Source organism: Misgurnus anguillicaudatus, chromosome 17 (genome assembly GCF_027580225.2).
Source record: "Misgurnus anguillicaudatus chromosome 17, ASM2758022v2, whole genome shotgun sequence".
Classification (NCBI taxonomy): Eukaryota; Metazoa; Chordata; class Actinopteri; order Cypriniformes; family Cobitidae; genus Misgurnus; species Misgurnus anguillicaudatus.
Window position 1 is genome coordinate 8,330,799 of NC_073353.2, and position 23,028 is coordinate 8,353,826.

General features: G+C 36.7%; 1 protein-coding gene and 2 long non-coding RNA genes across 5 annotated transcripts in view; 2 read left to right on the plus strand and 1 right to left on the minus strand.

The window, feature by feature from the left end:
- Nucleotides 1-23,028, plus strand: part of epha3 (eph receptor A3) — a 155,415-nt gene that overhangs the window by 118,875 nt on the left and 13,512 nt on the right. For both annotated transcript variants that reach the window (XM_073854918.1, XM_073854919.1), the window contains exons 12-15: nt 1,552-1,613; nt 16,703-16,912; nt 18,881-19,030; nt 21,694-21,887. In XM_073854918.1, the coding sequence (XP_073711019.1) occupies nt 1,552-1,613; nt 16,703-16,912; nt 18,881-19,030; nt 21,694-21,887 (616 nt within the window). The remainder of the gene's footprint in view (nt 1-1,551; nt 1,614-16,702; nt 16,913-18,880; nt 19,031-21,693; nt 21,888-23,028) is intronic.
- On the minus strand, nt 7,172-15,365 carry LOC141350237 (uncharacterized). Of its 2 annotated transcripts, XR_012358255.1 has the most exons (7): nt 15,083-15,365; nt 11,460-11,621; nt 10,417-10,493; nt 10,197-10,233; nt 9,981-10,103; nt 9,643-9,768; nt 7,172-8,685 (listed from the first exon to the last, which is right to left on the minus strand). It is a non-coding gene; the product is annotated as an uncharacterized lncRNA (long non-coding RNA). The 2 variants fall into 2 exon arrangements; XR_012358254.1 differs by lacking the exon at nt 10,417-10,493 and having other exon boundaries at nt 7,174-8,685; nt 15,083-15,354.
- LOC141350236 (uncharacterized) lies at nt 12,423-14,055 on the plus strand. The gene is made up of 3 exons (XR_012358253.1): nt 12,423-12,574; nt 12,981-13,029; nt 13,884-14,055. It is a non-coding gene; the product is annotated as an uncharacterized lncRNA (long non-coding RNA).

Sequence of the window (23,028 nt, forward strand, 5' to 3'; positions counted from 1 at the left end):
AGGTGCGTATATAATTGTCTGTAAGACTTTAATTGGATTGTTGTATTAGTAGTGCTATCAAATATGCATATCATAAAATGCATATACAAAGATGACTCAATTGATATAGTAGCCTATTAAAAACAGTATCAACTTTAATCTGAGACATTTAGCCAATTAGCATGAAATATGATAAAAAAAATAAGCTATAATGTATGTGTGATACATTCTGCAAAAATACCATAACATAAATTGTTATTGACGTACATTTAGCATTGTGTAAAGTGACAATAAAGTTGCAGCAAGACCTTATACTCTATTGTGAAAATTGTAAAGATAAATGTGGTTAATTGTCTTTTAGAATAATTTTACAATCCAATGTTGTTGGCAGGTTTTATAACCCATTTACCCATAAACCTCTTCTTCAAATCAGATGACACAAAATCAACATTATTATTAAGTCTGAAAGTCATCACGCTAAGCACATTATACAGTACTTTGCAAAAGTCTTAGGGTGCCACCACCACCAGACTTTTTGTTTTATAAGTTTTAATGTCCATCCATATTTATTTTTCAATCTATTTTATTAAGATTCAAACAGAAAATACAGGAAATATGTACTTTTTTCAGGACTAAATGTCTTCTTTAGGCATTGTCAGTGTTTAGTGTGACCTATCTTGGCACTAAACACATCTTGAGCAGATTAAAGTAAAAAGTCTTATTTCTTAAAATTAGAAATTAATAATCTACTGTAACAGAATTGGAAAAAATACCCAAATATTTTTGGGTTATAAAATACCGAATGACCCTTAGACTTTGTATTTAGACCAGTTTACTAAAGATGTTGTTAGAGAGGAAGACATTTACCTATTCAAAGTAATGCTGATATCAAGTAAGAAAGTTATAGTGAGGAACTGGTTGAAAAGTGAGCCCTTGAGTCTGGACCAATGGAGGAATATCATGGAGGAAATATTTGCAATGGAAAAAATGACCCATGACCTGAGAATGGAAGCACAAAAATGTAAAAACCGATGGTGGAAATGGACCTGTTATGTAACCCACTCAAATGTATAAAACAAATGGAAGACCTGTATTTGTAGCACCCTACCAGTTGTTATTTTGTTCAATGTAATTTATTTATTTATTTATTTTTAAATGGAAATAAAATAGAAATTAAGATTTAATTTTATTTAGGTTTAAGAGATCCTGCAGTTTCCTGCTATTGCTCAAGTGGAAGGGGAGTTTACCCTAAAAAATTGACACATCAGTTTACATTTTTATACAGTTTTTAATACTACATACACATTTCCTTTATATTTTCTGGATGAATTCTAATAAAGAGACTGAGAAACAATTATATATGATCACTATAACATTGCAAAAACAACAAATTTAATTCTGGCATGGTGGCTTAAGACTTCTGCACAGTATTGTATATGTATAAATGTATCACGTACATCATAGCATCTAACCTGCCGACACAAATGATAAAATTTTAAGAAAGCACAGCTCAATTTTAGCAAACCTTTTCTCGATTAAAGTAAGACGTGTGTGAATTTTCTCTCTCCTCAGGTAGACCTGTGATGATAGTGACTGAGTACATGGAGAACGGTTCGTTGGACGGCTTCCTACGAGTGAGTGTGACACACCGTGTGCATTTAATGAGGCTCCATTATGTATGTTCAAAGTAAAATCACAGAGGGCTCATCTTAAAATCATTTTCAAACCCATCTTCCTTTAAGCTTTTCCTGCTCTCACACAGAGTACCTGCTTATCACAGCATGCCTTAAATTCTCCCAAGGTCTGTGAACATTTTATTCTCATTTAAACAAATAGACATGAATTGCTCTCCCCTGGCTCATCTATGCCTCTATTTGCTGCTAAGAGATTAGATGTTTTTTCTACACTGCCTTTGTGTTTCTGAAATTGCCTAAATGTATCACATTTATATTCGTAGCTTAGGAACTGGCCCCTTTAAATAGATTCTGACATTACTTGTGTTTTGATCCCTTTGTAGTGTCACTGTTCCACTTGAGCTTATCTGCACAGTGACCTCATTCTCTCACAGAGAACAGACCAGGCTTGTGTTCAGAAGAAACGTTGATAGAGACAGCGTTAAACAGCACTGGTGAGACTGGCACGCTGCCTGCTAGCCTGGCCATGCCAGTTAAACAGACTGGACGTGCTCTGTCCTTCATGTGACTTCCTATCAGGCGATTGCAAAATAAACAAGCAAACAACAGCGTGAGGGATGGCCCATCTGAAAAGTGCTGATAAATGCGCTAATGAGCTCATTAAATGGGTCAGCTTAACCTTTGGCTGCGACCGTCCTGTCTTGGCCCTAATATGCCTGACATATGAGTTTTTCAGCTTTGTGTCATTATTCAACAGCTTACCAGCAGCAGGACATGCCAGGCAATCTGCTGTATTTCTAGAACGAAGTAAACATGCCTACTTGATACATTGGTTGGACCTTGCAGTCATAACAATAACAATAACTGAAAATCTTTTCTTTTTTAGAGGTTATGTTGTCCATCAGTCTTTTTTAAAGGTGCGCAATGGGAATTCAGTATAGTTTTGATGAAGAGCTTTATTATAAAGACTAAGAAATCCAAAGACATTGCAGTGCAGTATATAGACTGCCATTCAATTTCTATGTAGAGAAAGTAATGTTGAATTATACAGCGCAAACTTGTAAGCTGTCCAAACTAACAAAATTGATGGTTTATCAAAACTTTCCAGCTTCATAAGACAAATGTAGTAAAGGTAATGTATATGATTTAATTGGTCATTTTTTGGATGAATTCCTACAATCACCTAAAGGATTATTAGGAAAACCTGTTCAATTTTTCATTATTGCAATTATCTAATCAACCAATAACATGGCAGTTGCTTCAATGCATTTAGGGGTGTGGTCCTGGTCAAGACAATCTCCTGAACTCCAAACTGAAGAATGGGAAAGAAATGTGATTTTAGCAATTTTGAGTGTGGCATGGTTGTTGGTGCCTGACGGCCGGTCTGAGTATTTCACAATCTGCTCAGTTACTGGGATTTTCACGCACAACCATTTCTAGGGTTTACAAGAATGGTGTGAAAAGGGATAAACATCCAGTATGCGGCAGTCATGTGGGTGAAAATGCCTTGTTGATGCTAGAGGTCAGAGGAGAATGAGCCGACTGATTCAAGCTGATAGAAGAGCAACTTTGACTGAAATAACCACTCAGTACAACCAAGGTATGCAGCAAAGCATTTGTGAAGCCACAACACGCACAACATTCATGTAAATGGGCTACAACAGCAGAAGACCCCACCGGGTACCACTCATCTCCACTACAAATAGGAAAAAGAGGATACAATTTGCACAAGCTCAACAAAATTGGACAGTTGAAGACTGGAAAAATGTTGCCTGGTCTGATGAGTCTCGATTTCTGTTGAGACATTCAGATGGTAGAATCAGAATGAGAACATGGATCCATCATGCCTTGTTACCACTGTGCAGGCTGGTGGTGTAATGATGTGGGGATGTTTTCTTGGCACACTTTAGGCCCCTTAATGCCAATTGGGCATCGTTCAAATGCCACGGCCTACCTGAGCATTGTTTCTTACCATGTCCATCTCTTTATGACCACCAAGTACACACATTCTCTGATGGCTACTTCCAGCAGGATAATGCACCATATCACAAAGCTCGAATCATTTCAAATTGGTTTCTTGAACATGACAATGAGTTCACTGTACTAAAATGGCCCCCACAGATCTCAACCCAATAGAGCATCTTTGGAATATGGAGGAACGGGAGCTTTGTGTCCTGGATGTGCATCCCCCAAATCTCCATCAACTGCAAGATGCTATCCTATCAATATGGGCCAACATTGCTAAAGAATGCTTTCAGCACCTTGTTGAATCAATGACACGTAGAATTGAGGCAGTTCTGAAGGGTTAAACACAGTATTAGTATGGTGTTCCTAATAATCCTTTAGGTGAGTGTGTGTGTATGTGTGTATGTGTGTATATGTATATATGTATATGAATAGTTTTACATTACATATTTCTTAATATATCTTTGGGTGAGAAGTTCATTCCCATTTTAAATGAAATGATACTTGTTCTGATATATGTCAGATTGTGTTGGTTTTGTTAAAGACTCAGATCTTTACTAAATAACATTTTGAAATCCTTGCATAGAAAATAAATGAAAAAACATTTCCGTACGGCTGCTGAAAAATAGATTGTCACATTTGCCTCAACTGAAATAAGCAAAAGCGTATTATTAAAACAACCTGAACAAACAGGGCGTGAAGTTAGCAGAACCTATATGAACTGTATTCCACGAGCGTCTGCACAGGATCTCACTTTAAATAATCTACAGAACAGTTGCAGTGTTCTGCAGCAATTTCCTGCACATTTCAGCTTGGCCTGCACTCTATCAGAAAGACAGCCGTCCTCCCTCGAATGCGTTTCCTTGCCACAGCTCATGTCACTATTATTAGCAAGCCTTTGAACCTCTCTAAGCTCCTTTCTCTTCCAGGTGGTCTAGGATTTATTTTCCTCCAAACTTAGATTGTATGCAGTACATAAAAAGTCACGTATAAGAGAGTAAAAAATAGTTGTGAAAGAGGAAGTTTCAGATAAAGATAGTTTAAAATCATCATTAGAAAATCTCCCTAAAGTAATTACAGATTATATGCATTAAAGTTAGATTAGTATATGAAGAGTTTCGTTCCAAAATGCATTAAATGCATTATTTGTCAAAATAAGTGCCCGCTGCACACGTGTCAAAACTATTTATGATAAAAGAGACGCTCACATTCACAAAATACATGCAAGACACTCCCTTAAAGGAACAGTATGTAAGAAATGTATATCAATTAATCATAAAATGGCCCTGATATGTCACTAGACATGAAGAAATCATTTTCATTTCCGATACTTATATCACTGACAACAGTGGTATGGCCAGAATATTGTCATTTAAAAAGTGGAGTTGCAGCCCTCAACTGATGTTTATGTTGACATGTTGTGTATTGGCCACCAGTTGTGTGATTGCAATACCAGTTTTGGCCACAATCCTAACAGTAAACTCTGATTACGCATAAGATTATGCAAGTGTCTGGCAAACGTGAGCATCCCCCCCATCACAAACCCTTTCTGCAGCAGGCATTTACTTCGACAAGACACGCGATGCACACAGGACCTCTCGATGCGCAGAACACATATTTTGTAAAAAAAAAACACACACGACGGGCTACATACATGTTGTGACGAACGTCGCATTGAGTGCCCTCAAAAAAAGAAGTCACCGGCCGCCATGGGTTTTAGTTCATGATTTTGACTGCAAATCAATGCGGATTCCCCTCTATGTGATTGGTTTACCCAGCCTAATCTCACAAGAATTTATACGTATTTTGCGAGCTAGCTAATTTGTATGAATTTGTACAAAGTGAACCGTACAAAAACATACGATTATCATTAAAAAACAATAACGAAAACCCACCCCTAACCGCAATGTCACCCGGGCAAAAGCAAATCATACAAAAACTTATGAATGTGGTCGTACGAATTAATATGAATTAGCCACCTTGTAAAATAGAGATAACGTTGGCATAGCAATTTGGCTGCTCGAACACTTCCAGGGGCTCCACTTCCTGATGTTAGTATAGCAGGCATTGATGTTCAGTGTGCCATTAATGGTCTTAGTTGCAGAATGTTTTTAAATTAAGCTCTTTACTCATTCATTACCTTAACACGGAGTTAGTTGTTAGCAGTTTAGTACACACAACGTAAAGTGATTGTACGTGCAGTTGTCATTTATCAGGAGTAAATTTGCTTTTAGAATACAGTTGTCACTTCTGTAAAATATTGAATTGTATGTGTACAGAACAGGATTAGGCATTAAAAGATAAAGTGACAATCAAATTTAGCAGCAATGTGTACGGCCAGAATAACCATGACAAAATTTTGCTTTTTGTGTTTCTTGAAAATAAAGAAAAGGCTTTGGAGGATAAGGGGGTGAACAATATCTTTTAGACAGTTTGCCTGTTTGTGTGATAGAAAGCCATTTCGCCAGAGCTCCCTGACAAATCAGTGCTATCTCTCTCATCCGGTCGTCTCCCTCGCTCCCACTAAAATGCTTCCTCCCTGTCATTATTTTCCAAGTATCATCTTTATATAAAAGGCCTATTCACATGCACTAGTGTAAACACTGCAGGGCTGAGTGAAATGCACTTGCTGATTTGTTCCTTTGTATATCCTACTTATATTTTTTAAGTAGTCGCTGCACACTTTGGGTAAAAACAAGAAAGTCAGCAAGCCAGACTTCATTAAAGGAAATATCCAGATTTAAAGTTCAGCTCTCTGCGAGCGTACAAAGCATAATGCAGTAAAAAATTGACTGTCCTCAATTTACTACAAAAATCATGGTAAGTACACACAAGTATGTTTCGAAAGGTTTAACCTACTGTATATTGTTGAAGTTTATTTCGTTGTTTTCCTTAAAAGTAAGTTTATTCCTTTCATTCTCCAAACCTGCCTATCTCATCACCTTGCCAGGGTACATCCTAAATAAATGGTCAGTCAGTCTAAATCAGCTCACTTGTTCAGGGAGTCGCAAAATCCTTACTGGTACATTCATTTCCTTAAAAAAATTCCCACAATGCAACGCAAAAAACAGTGAGCATTGATGGTCCCTATGTTCATTTACCTGAAATCACGTGACCTTTTCTGAAGCTCTCCAACTGAAATTATGTAAACCAACTAAGTAAATTTCATGAAAACCAACAGAACTTTCGAAGAAAAGACAAGCGTTTCTTTTCATTTTAATATAAACACACATTGCTAGACATGAAGAGACCACAATCTACTTAATTTTTTAAACACATGTTAAAGTATATTATGAAAAACACTTTCATTATTCCCTAACCTATCCGTGCATAAATTTGTAGGAATATTAGATTTAAATATTAAGTCAGAGAGATGTTGGTTTTGCTGGTTGTTGATGAATAACAGCTATGAACGATCACAACGGGCTGAAGTAATCACGTCACAGTAAAATAAGTGAACCCAATGTAAAGTGAGCTAGGGTCCTTACCATTGCCGAACCTTTGTACACGATATTGATTCACGACCTTGGGAAATACGAAGCTGATTGAGACACACACTCACTATAGGACGCATTATACACTCTAAAAAACAATGGGTTAAAAACAACCCAAATTGGGTTGTTTTTAACCTAACTGCTGGGTAAATATAGGACAGAACCCATATGGGGTTAAATTAACCCAAGAAGTTGGGTTAATAATTTTAACCCAGCCAATGGGTTGTTTTTTCTACCCAAAACTTGGGTTATTTTTTACTAAAATGATGGGTTAATCTGACTTCATAAATGGGTTAAAAATGTATATAGGGTTATTTTTATTCCTTTTAAGATTATCATTTAAAATTAAAAACCACAAGATAAACAAACAGGTCAACATTGTATTAACTTTATTTTTCATTAATATTTTTTAGCATATTACACTTTGTGTAATGTAACAAATACAATGTGTGTAACGTACACTTTCTACACAATAGCTCAATCGAAAATTCAGGAGATCATACAAAACTATAAATACAATAAATAATAAAATTCCATTTTTAAACAATTTTAAACAATTTCTTCACTTGCCTCTAATTGCAAAAGTGTAAGGAGTGGTTTCCCGGACAGGGATTGGCTAGTCCTTAGTTATTAATTAGGAAATATAACAAGTTTGAACAAACATGTCTTAATAAAAACATTACTTGTGGGCATTTTGAGGGAAAACAAAGGGCACTGGTGAATTTTAAGATATGTCAGTGTAAGTAGTTTTCAGTTTGAACAGCTCTTACATTTACTTTATTCTAGGACTAGTCTTATCCTTGTCCGTGAAACCGCCCCTTTATGTTTTAACATTTTTAAAAAATTCATGAAATTCATAAAATACCTTTAAGAACAACTGTTTGTTACAAAGCAGTATTGTTTTAGTCTACATTATGAACACACACACACACAAAAACTATGAAATACAGCATTTTGCCAGTGTAACATTTCATAAACATGTCATTAATATTCATCAAGTAATTCTCTTCCTTAAAGGTGCTCTAAGCGAATTCACGCATTTTAGACCATAAAACATTTTTTGTTACATACAGCAAACATCTCCTCACTATCTGCTTGCTGCCTGTCCGCTGATCAAACGCGATCTCTGTAGACAGCCTAGGCTCACACAAACTGCAATAAAAACAAAGTGGCCAAAACTACTACCAGACAGGATAACAAAGTGTTCCAGCCAATTAACGACAAGAAGGATTTGGGGTTGAGGGTTGGACGCGTTCATGAAAGCATGGAAGGTAGGGGAGGAGTTAGCTACGCTCCGTTTGTTTGAAAACAGTTCAAACATCAACAAAAAGTAACATCACACAGATTCGCTTAGAGCACCTTTAAGTCTGTAAAAAAAAAAACTAAAATGATAACTCCTGTACCTGAAACCCAGTCAATTCAAAAAATCTCTAATCATTTACTTGCAAGAATGTAGTGCTTCTACTACCCCAATCTAAGTGCCTTGTCCAAAGTTTCTCCTCCAAGGATGACGAATGCCTGGGACTCATGTGTCCATTTTTAAGTGACAGGAAATAAGGGTAAAGTCCTGATGCTTCAGCCTGCTGGAGGTACTCCACCATATTTGTTCCAACCTGAAGGACACACAATGCAAATGAGTTAAGGTGAAACTTGGGGGTTGTCAGGGTGTGGGTATGGGTGATGGGTTTGGGAGTTATTACACCTTGATCTTGCCCACTTTAATGGCACTTTTCCATTGCATATTACCCCACGGTTTGGTTTAGTTTGGGTCGGGTCAGCTTACTTTTGGGAGCTTTTCCATTAGGTGCAGTACGTGGTACCTGATACTTTTTTTCGTACCACCTCGGTACCAAACGTGAAGCGAAAACACTGTAGATCACTGATTGGTCTGAAAGATACGTCACTAACAGCGTCATCGCTAGCTTTACCTGTGCTAGGCTAGCTTGCGCTGTCTCGAGCAAACATTGTCATCTGTGCTCTGCTATAAGTTCCCAAACTCCCTTTTAGCGACAAAAAACATCCACATGTTGAGAATCAGGGACACCATAACAGTTTTTTCCAGACTTGCAGTTTGTGGCGGAACATTCGCGACGAGCACGTCAGCATTATATGCTTAAATGCAACTTCAGTGAGGCTCAGCGGAGCGCCGTCGGCTGACGCCGCGGGTGTTTGAAACATGTGATACAGAGTTAGTGATAAACGCGATGTGCAAACATCTATTTGTGGTGGCCAATTTTAATTTTGTGGCAGACTGAGAAATAAATAAATGTATGGGAATGTACAACAACGCTCTCCTCTCACTTGTATGATGTCACAGCTGTGCAGCGCAAATATAACGACACGCCTAAAATCCCTCCCACTACGAAGTGATACTAAACTCGATGGAAAAGCTAACAACGCCAAAGTGAGGTGAGCTGACCCGACCCAAACTAAACTAAACCGTGGGGTACTATGCAATGGAAAAGCGCCATAAGACAGCCACTAACATAATGTCCCAAACTTTTGAATGGTAGTTTATTTAAATACCTGGTAAATAACGTATTAAAGTAAATTTCTTGATTTGTACTTACAGGCTGAATGTCGATGAAAGCTTTTTTGCCATCATCAATGCTGGGCCGGACTTTTTCTGGCAGTTTTGAAGGGTGGAGGTGGAAGCAAAACAGGGAGCAGCTTTAATGCAAGATATCCGTTTGCATCTGTAGCAGCAGAAATTGAAAAGCAATATGTTCAGATAATGTCGGTTAACTGTCTGGCATTTCAAATAAATGAAGATGAGTGGAGAAAGTGCTAAATCTCCCAACAGCAATTATTGCCAAAAATGTTCTTCATTAATTTATCAGTGGGTGTCTTTATTAAATTGCTATTAGTAAATCTGGCCCATAATATCAAAATAGTGGAGAAACTTTACCTTGTGTCATCTCCTCAACTGAACATGGAAGCTTTGCAAGATCCTATCGGTATATCAAGGGAGCCATTTCTCGAAGAGTTTTGGAGCTGCATCCTGGTGTAATGTGTAAAAGTCTTGTGCAATCTAAATGCAAAAATAACAAAAAAAAACCAACTTCTAAAAAAAGACTAAATAAAACTCTTGTTACAATATGAAAAAGACAGTATATTAACATACCATGCCTGGGGTAGTTAGCCGAGGAAACTCAGACCACCTAAAACAGAAAAACAAAAACTTTTAGCTGTAAGTGATGCATTTTTTTCTATCAATATAGATAATAGACCAGGGGTGGCGAACGTCGGTCCTGGAGAGCCGCAGCCCTGCAGTTTTTAGCTCCAACCCTGATTAAACCTCACCTGTCTGAAGGTTTTCTAGTAACTCTTTAGACCTTGATTACCTGTTCAGGTGTGTTTGATTAGAGCTGGAGCTAAACTCTGCAGGACTGCGTCTCTCCAGGACCGACGTTCGCCACCCCTGTAATAAACCATTCATACTCATTCATTTGTTCAGGTGATTTCAACATTGGCTTTCAGAGATCATGCACCCCACCTTTAATTCACTTGTCACCACCTGCTGGCATTAATGTTATACTAAAGAGAAACTATATTTTAAGCATTGTCACTGTCGAAAAGACGATTTAATCTCTTTTGATCGTTTTCGTAGACAGCAGTGTTTATATCTGAACTATAAAGATTTATTCCAGTACTTCTGTAATAACATATATCTGAATGTTTGTTTCATACACGTAAACTGCTTTCGCTGGATAAGCAAGGAGGCAGATTTGAATGTCACAGAGTGTGATTAGGCTTTAATGGACATATTAAAGTTAGTTGAATCCTGTCATTTATAAACAACTTCCGGTAAACTCGGCTAAGAATAAATAACAACAAAGTCTTTTTAGAGTAGTTAATTTCTGATACCAAGCAAAATAAACAACAAGTAAATTACCTCAGTTCTTATTTCATAGCTAAAGCTTATAAAAACTACACTGAGCTAACGTTGCTAAGTAAAATGTGTATTATAATGTATACAATGTTAACTACAAATCGGCTATCGCCGTCTCCCCCCTGCCTTTAGGAAACCAAAACATTTGTTATTTTTGACGAGGTAATTTGTTCCAGAATTCATTTGAGGCACTAGTCAGACCATTAAACCGGAAGTAAAGACCAGACGCGACATGCGTCGCGTGCGTCCGATGAAACTGTCTATACTCATAATAATAAAGTATAATTATAGTCCAATGTTAATCGCCATTATTACCATATTAAATATATTGTCCAACGTTACCCCGTTCTGTGGTAAAAAACGCGCATCTGCTCACAAAAAGTTATTGCAAGCACTCGACTGATGTTGTTGACTAAACGTAATGAAATGCCCTCGTTGTAGGACAACACTTTTGCCATTAGGTATCGATTAAATGATACAAAGACAAATACAGACCTTTATTTCACCAGAAAAGAACCGCTGAAGAATGTCTGCTTGTAAAGTCCTGCTGTATTTCTGCTTCTGACGATCCAAAATCCCCGCGACAGATGATCCATGAAAGGGGTTGTTTTGACCCAGCAGCAGCACTGCTGTACAGCGGGGGATAGGCTGCTTTAACTGTTCGTGTACAAAAAATGGTTTTCAGAAGTTAATTACCAGAGATTTGTTACGGGCTGTAATTCCCTGGTGAAAAACAAATATACTTTATTGTATTTCAAGTATATTTAACTTTGCAATAGTACATTACAAATATACTTACAAAGGAATGTACTTTCTTTAAACATATTTAAAGTATGCTTACAACATATTTGCGCGTATTTTTTACAATTAAACTTTAAACATACTTCAAAATAATTATACTTTAGTATATTTTCTAAAAGTATACTTTAGAAAAATATACTTAAAGTTAAAGTTTTGTGCAATTTTTAAAGTATACTAAATTTAAACTTATTTTAAAATGTATTTTAGGTATACTTTATCGGTATGCTTAAAGTTATCATTATAATAATGCACTGACAGTATATTTCTAAAATACATTATTTAGTATTCTTTAGAAACAGTATATTTTAAGCACATTTTGAAAGTATATGGGGTGTACAAGTATATTATTTTATGGAGAAATAACGTGGGCTTAAAATTACGAGAGAGCAGTATGTTCTGTTACATTTTATATTGTAGATGTATACATTTGTAATATACTATTAACATAATAAGGTACACTTTAACTTCACTATAGTCAAGCATTGGATAAACCAATGAACTGTGTTTTACAACAAAATGGCCATGGTTTTGCTAATAATAATCAATACACCAAAAAAAAAAAAAACATGGTTACTAAACTTTTGCCACAAAAAAACATTCATTTTCGTAAGTAGTTTTTGTAGTTTTTGAGTCAATTGCATACCGCTTTTAGCTGTACACATTAATTAACTTAAACAGTTTTCGTAAATGCATTTCAGAGAAAAGTGAATTCTGAGATTTGAATAATGCATCTGACGTGTGGGATGACGTCACGACGCACGTATTTTGATTTTTACCAGTCGCTCAAGACAGACGGATTCAGTCCCAAGGTACGTTAAAATATCTTAAAATTAATATATTTGATAATCGTTTGACAATTCTGAAGTTTATCAGTAGACTATCATATTTCGAATGCGAAATGTTGTCAATAACGCGGTGTCTAACTCGCTATTAGTGATAAACTGCTGTGTAGCTTAGCTTAGCTTAGCTTATAGCTAATGTTAAAGGTTTGAAAGATAGCACTGTTAGCCTGTTATATCGAATTAGTACACCCGATTGTTTTGTTAAATATATGTATTGGTGTGTATGTATATGTTAATGAAAAAAGGTAGCGTCAGAAAATCTGTTTTTTTAATGTAGCGTGAAAGTTAACCCTTTATTGACTGTTTAGTGGTTGTAAGGCTTTTACCTAACTTAACTGTATTTAGTATTAATGATGCTTCATTCTTTCCTCAGAAGCTAAAGTTTTTCAAAGACATTTGTAGGGAGGACTTTGCAGCTAATGGTAAATCATTTTAAACTCTTAAGATATAATAATTCATTCGTAGTAGTAAATCAAGCTTCAGTTTAGATAACGTTATATACATATTGAGGAAGTTTCCCGGACAGGGACTAGACTAGTCCCAGACCAAAACAAATGCAAGAGCCGTCCAAACCGAAAACAACCCGAACTGACATATCTTAAAATACACCAGTGTCCTTTGTTTTGCCTCAAAATGCACACAAATAATGTTTTTATTAAGGCATGTTTTTTGAAACTAGTTATATTTCTTAATTAAACTAAGGCCTAGTCCTGTTTTAAGCTAATCCCTTTACAGGAAACCACCCAATTGTCTGCTTGTTGCATTTTCTTTCTGACAAGTTTTACATTTAAATTTAATACACTAAAATCTTTCTTTAGGAGCTGAAGTATTTTATGTAAGGAGGATTTTGCAGTCCATATAGGCAAGTCATTATAATGAAAACTCTTTGGGGTGGTTTCCCAGACAGTGATTAGCTTTATCCATGACTAGACCTTAGTTTAATAAGGATAGTTTTAACAAACATGCCTTTCTAAAAACATTACTTATGTGCATTACGATGTAAAACAAAGGGCACTGATGTATTTTAAGATATGTCAGAAGTTGTTTTCAGTTTGGACAGCTCTTACATTTATTTTAGTCTAGGACTAGTCTAATTCCTGTCTGGGAAACCGCCCTTAATATATATGATGACATTTTAGTCAAGCTCTAGTTTAGGTAAAAATATATCTGCTATACAATCTTTGCCAGTAAACTATAGATTTAATACAGTAAGTCTTAAATGTAATGTTTTAATATTAAACACTTTTTAATTGAGCTTATTGTCTATCTTTTTCAGATTTCCTAAGCCTGAACCAAAACCTGCCAGACTAAAGTTGATTTGGGAGAGAAAGACGTTGTAAACTTAATCATCTTGACATTCTTCAATGAGTAATTGTTCAATTTTTAGGCAAATACTGTACACTTTGAATGCTGTGAATAAAACTATATTTTAAATATATTTAAAATGACTTGTTTTTGACTGTATTAATCAGCTTTTATTTATTTGGAAAAAATTATTTTGGTTATGTTACCAGCAAGTAATCTATTCCCAAAATAGCACTCTTTAAGTTAACTAATTATTAACGCACTTGAAGTATACTCATTACTAATCTAGCTGCAGGTATGTAAAAGTATACAAAATGTAATGTACTTGGCATATTCATTTTTCACCAGGGCAGTTTTTAGAATTTTGGATTGGCCAAAAATATATAGAATGTATGCAAACAGTCTATTTAAGGTATACTGATTGTATGTTTGCAAGACACTCATAATACATTTGTAATGTACTCCTAACATAAATAAAACACACTCTAAATCCACTTATCAAGCATGAATTTAGCACAAAAACAGTCATGTACTTAAATTGTACTAAATACACTTAAAGTTGTTCCACTTTAGCACACAAAAGTAGACTAAATACACTTAAAGTTGTACTTTGTTACAATTAATATACAACTAAAATATATTAAGTACAAAATTAGTTGTTCCAAAATAGCACTCTTTAAATAAACTAATCAATAGCACACTTTAAGTATACTGGTCATTAGTGTGACTGCAAGTATACTTAAGTATATCAAAATTAAATATATTTAGCATACTATTTTTTCACCAGGGTTGTCAAAAATCTCATTTTAATAATCTGAAAAAGCAAAGAATGCATTTACTTTAACTTACATTAATCTCGTTTTAAGTTAACAGTTAACTGGGCTTTGAAGTAACGTAAATGTCGTCATATAACGTTAGTTAAGAAAAAAACTTAAGGCTTTGTCCAAAGGGGACATTTAAAACATTAAACAAAAACAGTAGAAAACGTATTTACTATCCAACGGGCATATCAAACAAGCCAACCTAAACGAACGAAGCTGGCGGCGTATTTAATGCCATGTAAAACTGAATGTAATGGCACTTACGTCTTTATATAGCCCTCGGTATTATGATACGTGTATAAATAGGTTTAAAAATATATGTTATATGAATAAATATGTTGATACGAACCTTATTTCCCCAAATATCAGTCTGCGTTGCATCCACCTCAAATTCAGTCAGCCCGTGTGCTGCACCTGAATCTGCGCCGAAATGATTTGACCCAATGAGCTGGGTTGTTGAGTCCGGGAGGGGGAGGGGGTGTATTGATTCCACTCACAGTGAAAATTACCCAGAAAATAACCCAGTGGTGGGGTTACATAAAACTACCCAAAAAACTACCCAAGACTGCAAAAATAACCCAAAAAAATTACCCAAATGGCTCAACCCAGCATTTGGGTAGAAAAAATAACCCCGGATTTTTTAGAGTGTAGGACAGTGGTTGTCATTCTTGTTTCTGTGGACCCACTGCTTTGTACATTTTTCATGTCTCCCTTATCTCACTGAGCAACTGTCCTGCCTAAATAAAGCTTCATGTAATTATGAAAAACAAAGCATGTAAATAAATAATTCATTTCTTGCTTGCAATTCCCACCATCAATGCTTGTGCATTACTGTAACCACATTTTTACATTTCCTTTTTAATTGAGGGACGAGTTGAAATTCTTTACTGTGGTGATCATCATCCCATAAGTCCTGTCGATATAGCTTACCTTATTATGAACCCAGCACTTTTTCCATATACACTGGGAAAAAAATTACTTTCTTACTTATTTTTACTGAAAACAAGACAAAAATACTATCTAAAAATTAAATTAATATGTTTTTTCTTGATGAGCAAAATGACCTAGGAAAATAAGTCTAGTTTTAGACCAAAAATATCAAATTTAAGCATAAAATTTAGCATGAAACAAGCAAAAAAATCTGCCAATGGGGTAGGCAAAAAAATATTTTCTTAAACACTAAATTCAAGAAAAATTCAAGAAAAATTAGCTTACCCCATTGGCAGATTTTATTTTATTTTTTTTTATTTTTTTTATGCACAAAATCACTTAAATTTGATATTTTTGGTCTAAAAACTAGACTTATTTTCTTGGGTCATTTTGCACATCAAGAAAAAGCATCTTAATTTAAGAATTTTTAGATATTTTTACTGAAAACAAGACAAAATACTAAGATTTTTTTTCTTTAAAGTCATTTTTTGCCAACCCAGTCTCACGGAGTTACATATAAATAGCATGAAGTGTAAAATTCGTGCAATACATACGCCAAATTCCACTTTGGCGTGCATATGATACGCCAGTCCTTCCCATTCACATAAACGCATTTTTTTTTGTCATTTTATTTATTGGTTTCTCAATTTTTTACTATTTTTTGTCATTTTCGCTTGGGTTTAGGGTTAGAACAACTTTTTGTTATATAAAAATTACATCCTAACCCAAACCCCAACTCCAAGCGACCATGGCTTAAGTGGAATTTGGCCTATGTATTGCACGATTTTTTTCACTTCGTGCTATTCATACGCATCTACATGAGACTGGGTAGTTTTTTGCAGTGTCAGAAATCTGCTAATCTTAACAGGTTTTTTCTTAGGACACGATGTGGTGTGAGCTCATAACAATTCTTTTGAAATGTCAGACTTCGCTTTCAGATATTAGTCACCAATCTTCCATTTATGCCTTTTTTGTTTTTACAGTACATACTGTATAAAACACTTTGTTTGATTTGTGTTTTGTTTCCTGTGTCTGTCAGAAACATGATGCCCAGTTCACAGTGATTCAGCTGGTGGGCATGCTGCGTGGCATCGCATCGGGTATGAAGTATCTATCGGATATGGGTTATGTGCACAGAGACCTGGCCGCACGCAACATTCTGGTCAACAGCAACCTAGTGTGTAAAGTGTCCGACTTCGGCTTGTCCCGAGTGCTGGAGGACGACCCAGAAGCTGCATATACGACACGAGTGAGTCAGCAAATGCTTTCTTTTAGTCATACTGAAGGTGGTTAATAAAGCTATAAAATGAACACCGTCCGAAAAAATTGTACACCTTTGCATTTAAAGATTTCCTATTAGTACCTCAAAGGTAGATATTGGTACCAATGCCAACCAAATGCATACATATCTGTATCTAAATGGTACAACATATTAGCACCTCTTTAAAGGGTACTGCCCCAGTGACAGCTTGGGACAGCTTTTGACAATTTTTTTCTGACAGCTAGTGTAGGTGTATTAGTTTACTCATAAAAAACACAAATTTATACATACTGTAACAGCTGTAGACTGTTTTTACATTATTTAGACAGGCTTTATGATTACATACAAGTACTTATATCAATAACTGTTATAGCCATTCTAAAGAAGGCATGTCAAAACAGTTTCTGTTTTTAATAATATGACATGACAGCCAATTCGATTAATGATAACCACTCTCCTACCTAATGAAGCAAAATGCATGTCAAAGTTTAAACCTGGCATCATACGCCATAATCATATGCCGATCTCGTAGACGGTGTTAGCTCGAACTTGAATTTTTCTGCAGATGTTTAGGGCATGTGTCAGGTCAGTTTATTTCTGACACTGATCTCAGTGCAGGCCAGTTTGCGGTATGATTCGAAGTTTTGTCACGTATTGAATGTAGATGCGGTTGTAATTTAGTAAGAGACAGTTTACATACTTTAAAGAACCAATTCATAATGCTAAAAATCTGAAGAGCTTTCCATGTGACCCTGACCAATGCTATTGTAGCTCACTGTTTTAGCCAGAATTCCTTATGGGATCTTCATTGTCTAAAATTAATGATTATATTTGTCATTCTTAAGAGCAGCATTTTTCCTGCAGGAGAGATAGCAAATGCATAAATACACTTAGTGCTTGCCATTAATCCACAGTGTTATGAGGCTTGGAGAAACACTACTGCTTAAATGACCAACACAAGTGTCACCTTACATAAGTGTTACACTGATATATGGCATATGCTTGGGACGAGACGTCCAATGTTATTAGGCAGATAAACCCAAATACATTGTCAATAATTTACTTGTGTCCACCCGCCAATATAAATATATGTCTGCGCTGTTACAAAGAGACCTCCCACAATACCACTCGCTAATGGTGCCTCATTGTGCGGTACCTCAAACCTACAAAAATTCTGGCAACATGTACAGTACCTTTCCCTTTAATTAAACCCAGCAGATACAACATGTCACGTTTTACATTCATTAGCAGTGATCTTTCTGGGACTGTTTGCATGCTCTCGATGTGGAGGCCCATGCATAAGTGGGTTTATTTTTTGAAGGCCCTGTGTTTGGAGAATGTGGGGTTGGAGTTGTGTGACTTGGCCAGGATGCTGGTTGGATTTGGCTCGACCCTGTTCTCTCTCACTTTACCTCCTTCATGAACGTTGAGTGTAGAGTTACTTCAGCAGCCGAGCTGGGTAAATACAGCGTCGTTCCTCAGGGAGGACGTCTGTAAAAACAAGCCCGATCTGCTTTCGGGGACAAGGATCAGTGCAGCCGTGTAACAGGGTCCCTTCCACAAGTAATGATGTCAAATGTATGCATTTCTATCGGTGTCTAAAACACTATAGTTAGGCAGATATAAAGGTGGCTTATATTGTGGGCTGTTTTATATGCCACTGGGTGCAGCTCCTGTAGGGTTTGTGTCTAAATTGCACTTGCATTCAATTCTATATCACACACGCTCACCCTGATACCTATACCCCTGCTAATGTTAAGCTGAAATTTTAATTTATTATATGCATACATTCTAACCCCCCCCCACCTCAAGTTTTGACACCTTACATTTTAAGCACAAATACATGCAGTTTTGGTAAATATGGGAAATGAAATCGAATTTGTGCTTGTTTTAACACTGATAGTAAAGACGGCAACATTGTTTTAAAATGACTCCATTTTGTTTGTGATTTTACAGGGTGGCAAGATTCCAATTCGATGGACTGCGCCTGAGGCCATTGCTTATCGCAAGTTCACCTCAGCCAGTGATGTATGGAGCTACGGGATTGTGCTATGGGAGGTCATGTCTTATGGAGAAAGACCTTACTGGGAAATGTCCAATCAGGATGTGAGTAAAGCGAATTTCGGCAGAGCAAACTAAAATCCTCCCCGCTAAAAGGTTAAGCATACCGTATATTTGGTCACCAGCATTAAAGGATGACTCCACCCCAAATAGAAATTTGCTGATTGTTTACTAACCCCCATGTCATCAAATATGTTCATGCCTATCTTTCTTTAGCCGAACACAATCAGGGGTGCGTTTCCCGAACAACGACATAACTCGCTACTAAACCAACATAGTACGATGCATAGTTGGAGAAACTAACTACCTTGTCATGACCGAAAAGCATAATAACTTTGTCGCACATTCGTCGTTTGAACCATGTTGGTTTAACAACATAGTTGATGATGTCACGTGGGAGGTGAAGTACTAATTAATCTGTGCAAATCGATTTAATGTCAGATTATTGCTGTAAATAACATATATTGCATCGGAAGATTTAGTTATCTGTGGTTTATTTTCAAGTTATTTAATTCACGTGCAAGTTCCCTCTTACGTCACTCCTACCAGGTATTCCCCAGTGTCTTAAAGCTCGTATGACAGTGCACATGCGCAGTTTTCAAATGCAGCGCTTTAATTCTGTTTACAAACCTAAAGACATAAAATAAAAATTGAATATATTTAGAATGATGGATATACATTGTACTACATGTATTTTGCTTATTTTGTTCAACAGCATGATCAACGTAAAGGGCGATTTATAGTCGTGCGTAGGTTCTACACCGTACGCTATCCGTAGCCTGTGCGTAGCTCTGCGTGGCCTGACGCGCAACTCACAAAAAATTTAACAGCGCATCAGATGTACGCGGACCGCAAGCGCTGTGATTGGTCCACCAGAACCCTTCCCATCAGGTAAAAAAACTGCATCATAGGTATTTCCGTTTGTGACGGTGAAAACAAAGATGAGGCAAGTTGAGGAGTGATTTAACTCAAACTGCATCAAAAGTCGCCGTTTATTTACTTCCATCATTGCTGGTCTTCTCAAATTATACACAACAAGTTGCTGTTTCTTCTTCATTTGTGGGTTAACTTGCCAAGCTGCTTCTTCTTTCACGTTTGTGCTGCTACCGTGGTTACACGCGTGGATACTGCCTACCAGCGGTCTGCACGTGTGTTTGCACGTCGACGCGGACGATGACGCAAAAGTATAAATGAAAACCGGTGCGGAACCTACGCCATTGCTGCTACGCCGTAGGACCTACGCAAGACTATAACGAGCCCTTAAGTCTACATATGATAATAACAAGGAACAATGCTTCTAACGACAGGTAAAGAGCTGTCGTTCAAATCACACAAGTTTGCGATATAACTTGCGAATGTTCGTTCGTTTGAAACACGAAATCGTTAATCTTTGTCAATAAGGAAGAAACTTATGACAGTAGTTGGCTAACGATGCTTTCGGGAAACGCACCCCAGAATTGCATTAAATAATATCCTGGCTCTTTCATGCTTTTGACGTTTTTTCGAAAGCTCCAAAAAGAATATCCGTCCATCATAAAATTAACTCCAGTAGTTTAATAAATGTCTTCTGAAGCTAAATGGTGGATTTGGGAGTATTTTAGTGATAGTTATAAGGTGTATGTAACGATTTCATGTGTTTAACGTGTGAGAGGAAGAACTGTGTTTAATATAAGTCCAGTTGTGTTCGGCTGAAGAAAGAAAGGCATTTTGGGCGATGTGGTAAATAATCATTAAATGCTGATTTATACTTGAAAAATTCCCTTTGTTTTCACCTTCAATTTAATCATAATCTTGCCACATGGTGAGTAAATCATGTTTGCAAGGTCATTTTTGAGTGAACTTTTCAAGATCAACCACAGACAGAGACAAACTATTTTTCTTTACACAGACAGAAACTAACCTAAACCCATATGTGGATTTGCTGTACATGCAGTGGTGGTTTGTTATGAAATGTTTTGTTAACATTACTGATAGTGCTTAAGGAATGACCACCGACCCAGAGCAGTGACCTCATTGGTGCAGTAACTTCACCCTGAGCAAACAAAGGCCTGAGAGTTTATTTGATCTGGATTGCATGATCAAGTGAAAATCCATAAATATAACAGTTTTGTAACTTACAGTACAGTATAACATCGCAGTAACTTATAACAGCACTTATAAGTCAAATAATTATGTGCAGGAAATTTCTCTCCACTTATTGTTTACAATTGGTATTAGGGTGACCATACATGCCATTCTTCCTGGACGCATCCTGGCCAGGATTTCGGGTGCGTCTTCCGGAAGTTGTATTTGTTGACCGCATAGAATGCATAGAATAACTGTGTCTTGAGGGGCTAAATATGACAAAATATATAAGAAATAAGAAAATAAATAGTTTCTGTAAACTAAAAGCAACAACAATGATACTCCAAATAACCCATATAATAACTTTGTGTGAGAAAAAGAGCTACAATTTGCCAGTGAACCAATTCAATTATAGTCTAAGTAAATAATTTTCTGTTTTATATTTTGAACTTGCCAGTCATAATCAGTCACATGACACATGGGAACCAATGGTAATTTTGAATTTAAACCATCTAAAGAAATGTGAGTTTTGATATTCATGGAATAAATGACATGAGTAGAAAAAATGCTAGCAATATTTTAATTCGGATGAACTGTTCCTTTAGGCCAGATCCCTGATTGTTAGTCTTTGTTATGTACTTCAGGTGATAAAAGCGGTGGATGAAGGCTATCGTCTCCCACCACCCATGGAGTGTCCAGCCACCCTTTACCAGCTGATGCTGGACTGCTGGCAGAAAGACCGGAACAATCGGCCAAAATTTGAGCATATAGTCAGCATCCTCGACAAGCTCATTCGCAATCCCAGTAGTCTCAAAATCACAGCCAGCACGACTTCCAGGTAAGTGACCATTGTTAACCCAATAGAGCTGGCTGGTTTCTGGTCTAATTTGTGTCATGACCTCTTGTCTAGATTCATCACAAAGTCCCGATATTGAACTTATAAACTTATAGTACAGAATAAGCCTCTTTCTTATGCTGGGTTTCCACGGGTCCTTGAAATCCTTAAAAGTTTGTGATTCTGGGGGAAATAATTTAAGGCCCTGGAGAGTTTTTAAAAATAAACATAAATAGATACAGGTCATTGAATGTGCTTGAATATATTTTGTGCAAGAATCTTTCTGGAAAAAAATCCATATTTTTCCTTGTGTAGTGTGACGTCATAAAATTCTAAACTTTTTATCGCACATGCTAAACTTTTAGTTTTGAATGCTTATATCTTCTCTATGCAAATGTTGATTCATACTAAAATGCTTTTTTGCATAATTATGTTTGACACATGAAAACCTCTCGGGTTACGTATGTAACTGTTGTTCGCTGAGAAGGGAACGAGACGCTGCGTCTCCCTTGCCATACTTCCTGTGTCCCTGTAACGCCGTCTTTGGCAATATTTCACATAGTGATATACTTCCTGGTTCTCGCGTCACCCTGTCTTTGTCGTTAAGCCTCACCATTGATTAAATTTGATATCCACATTCAGACACACTTACCCCTGGAGGCATCCCCAAAGTGTCACCGCAGTGACGCAGCGCGAGTTCCCTCGAAAGGGAACTGTAACAATGTATCTTAAACAGTAATACGATGTAACCTTACTCTCGCTTGAAATGTGTCCCCACATTTAGGGCCAATCTCATTTCTCTGTCTTACCCCTTCCCCTTTGTCTTCGTCTTCCCCTTGCCTCTCGAAACCGAGTAAAGGGGAAAGGGGTAAGTCTAAAAAATGAGACACCACTCGATTACCGTTTGCGTCACCTTCCCTTGGTTGCTACGTAAACAGACAAGCGTTGACAAACATAGAAGATACCGTTGTCTCAGGTTGTGGTATCGATTGCCTGAGCGGAGCTCAACAAATAGCGCATAACTTAGCTGCTAGCTAGCGCCTTAACTAGCGATTCAAAACAAAAACATTACAATTAAAACCGCTTGAACATTTTATTAAAAGTATCATAAAACATGAGTTTCATAATATAATCTCAATTAAAC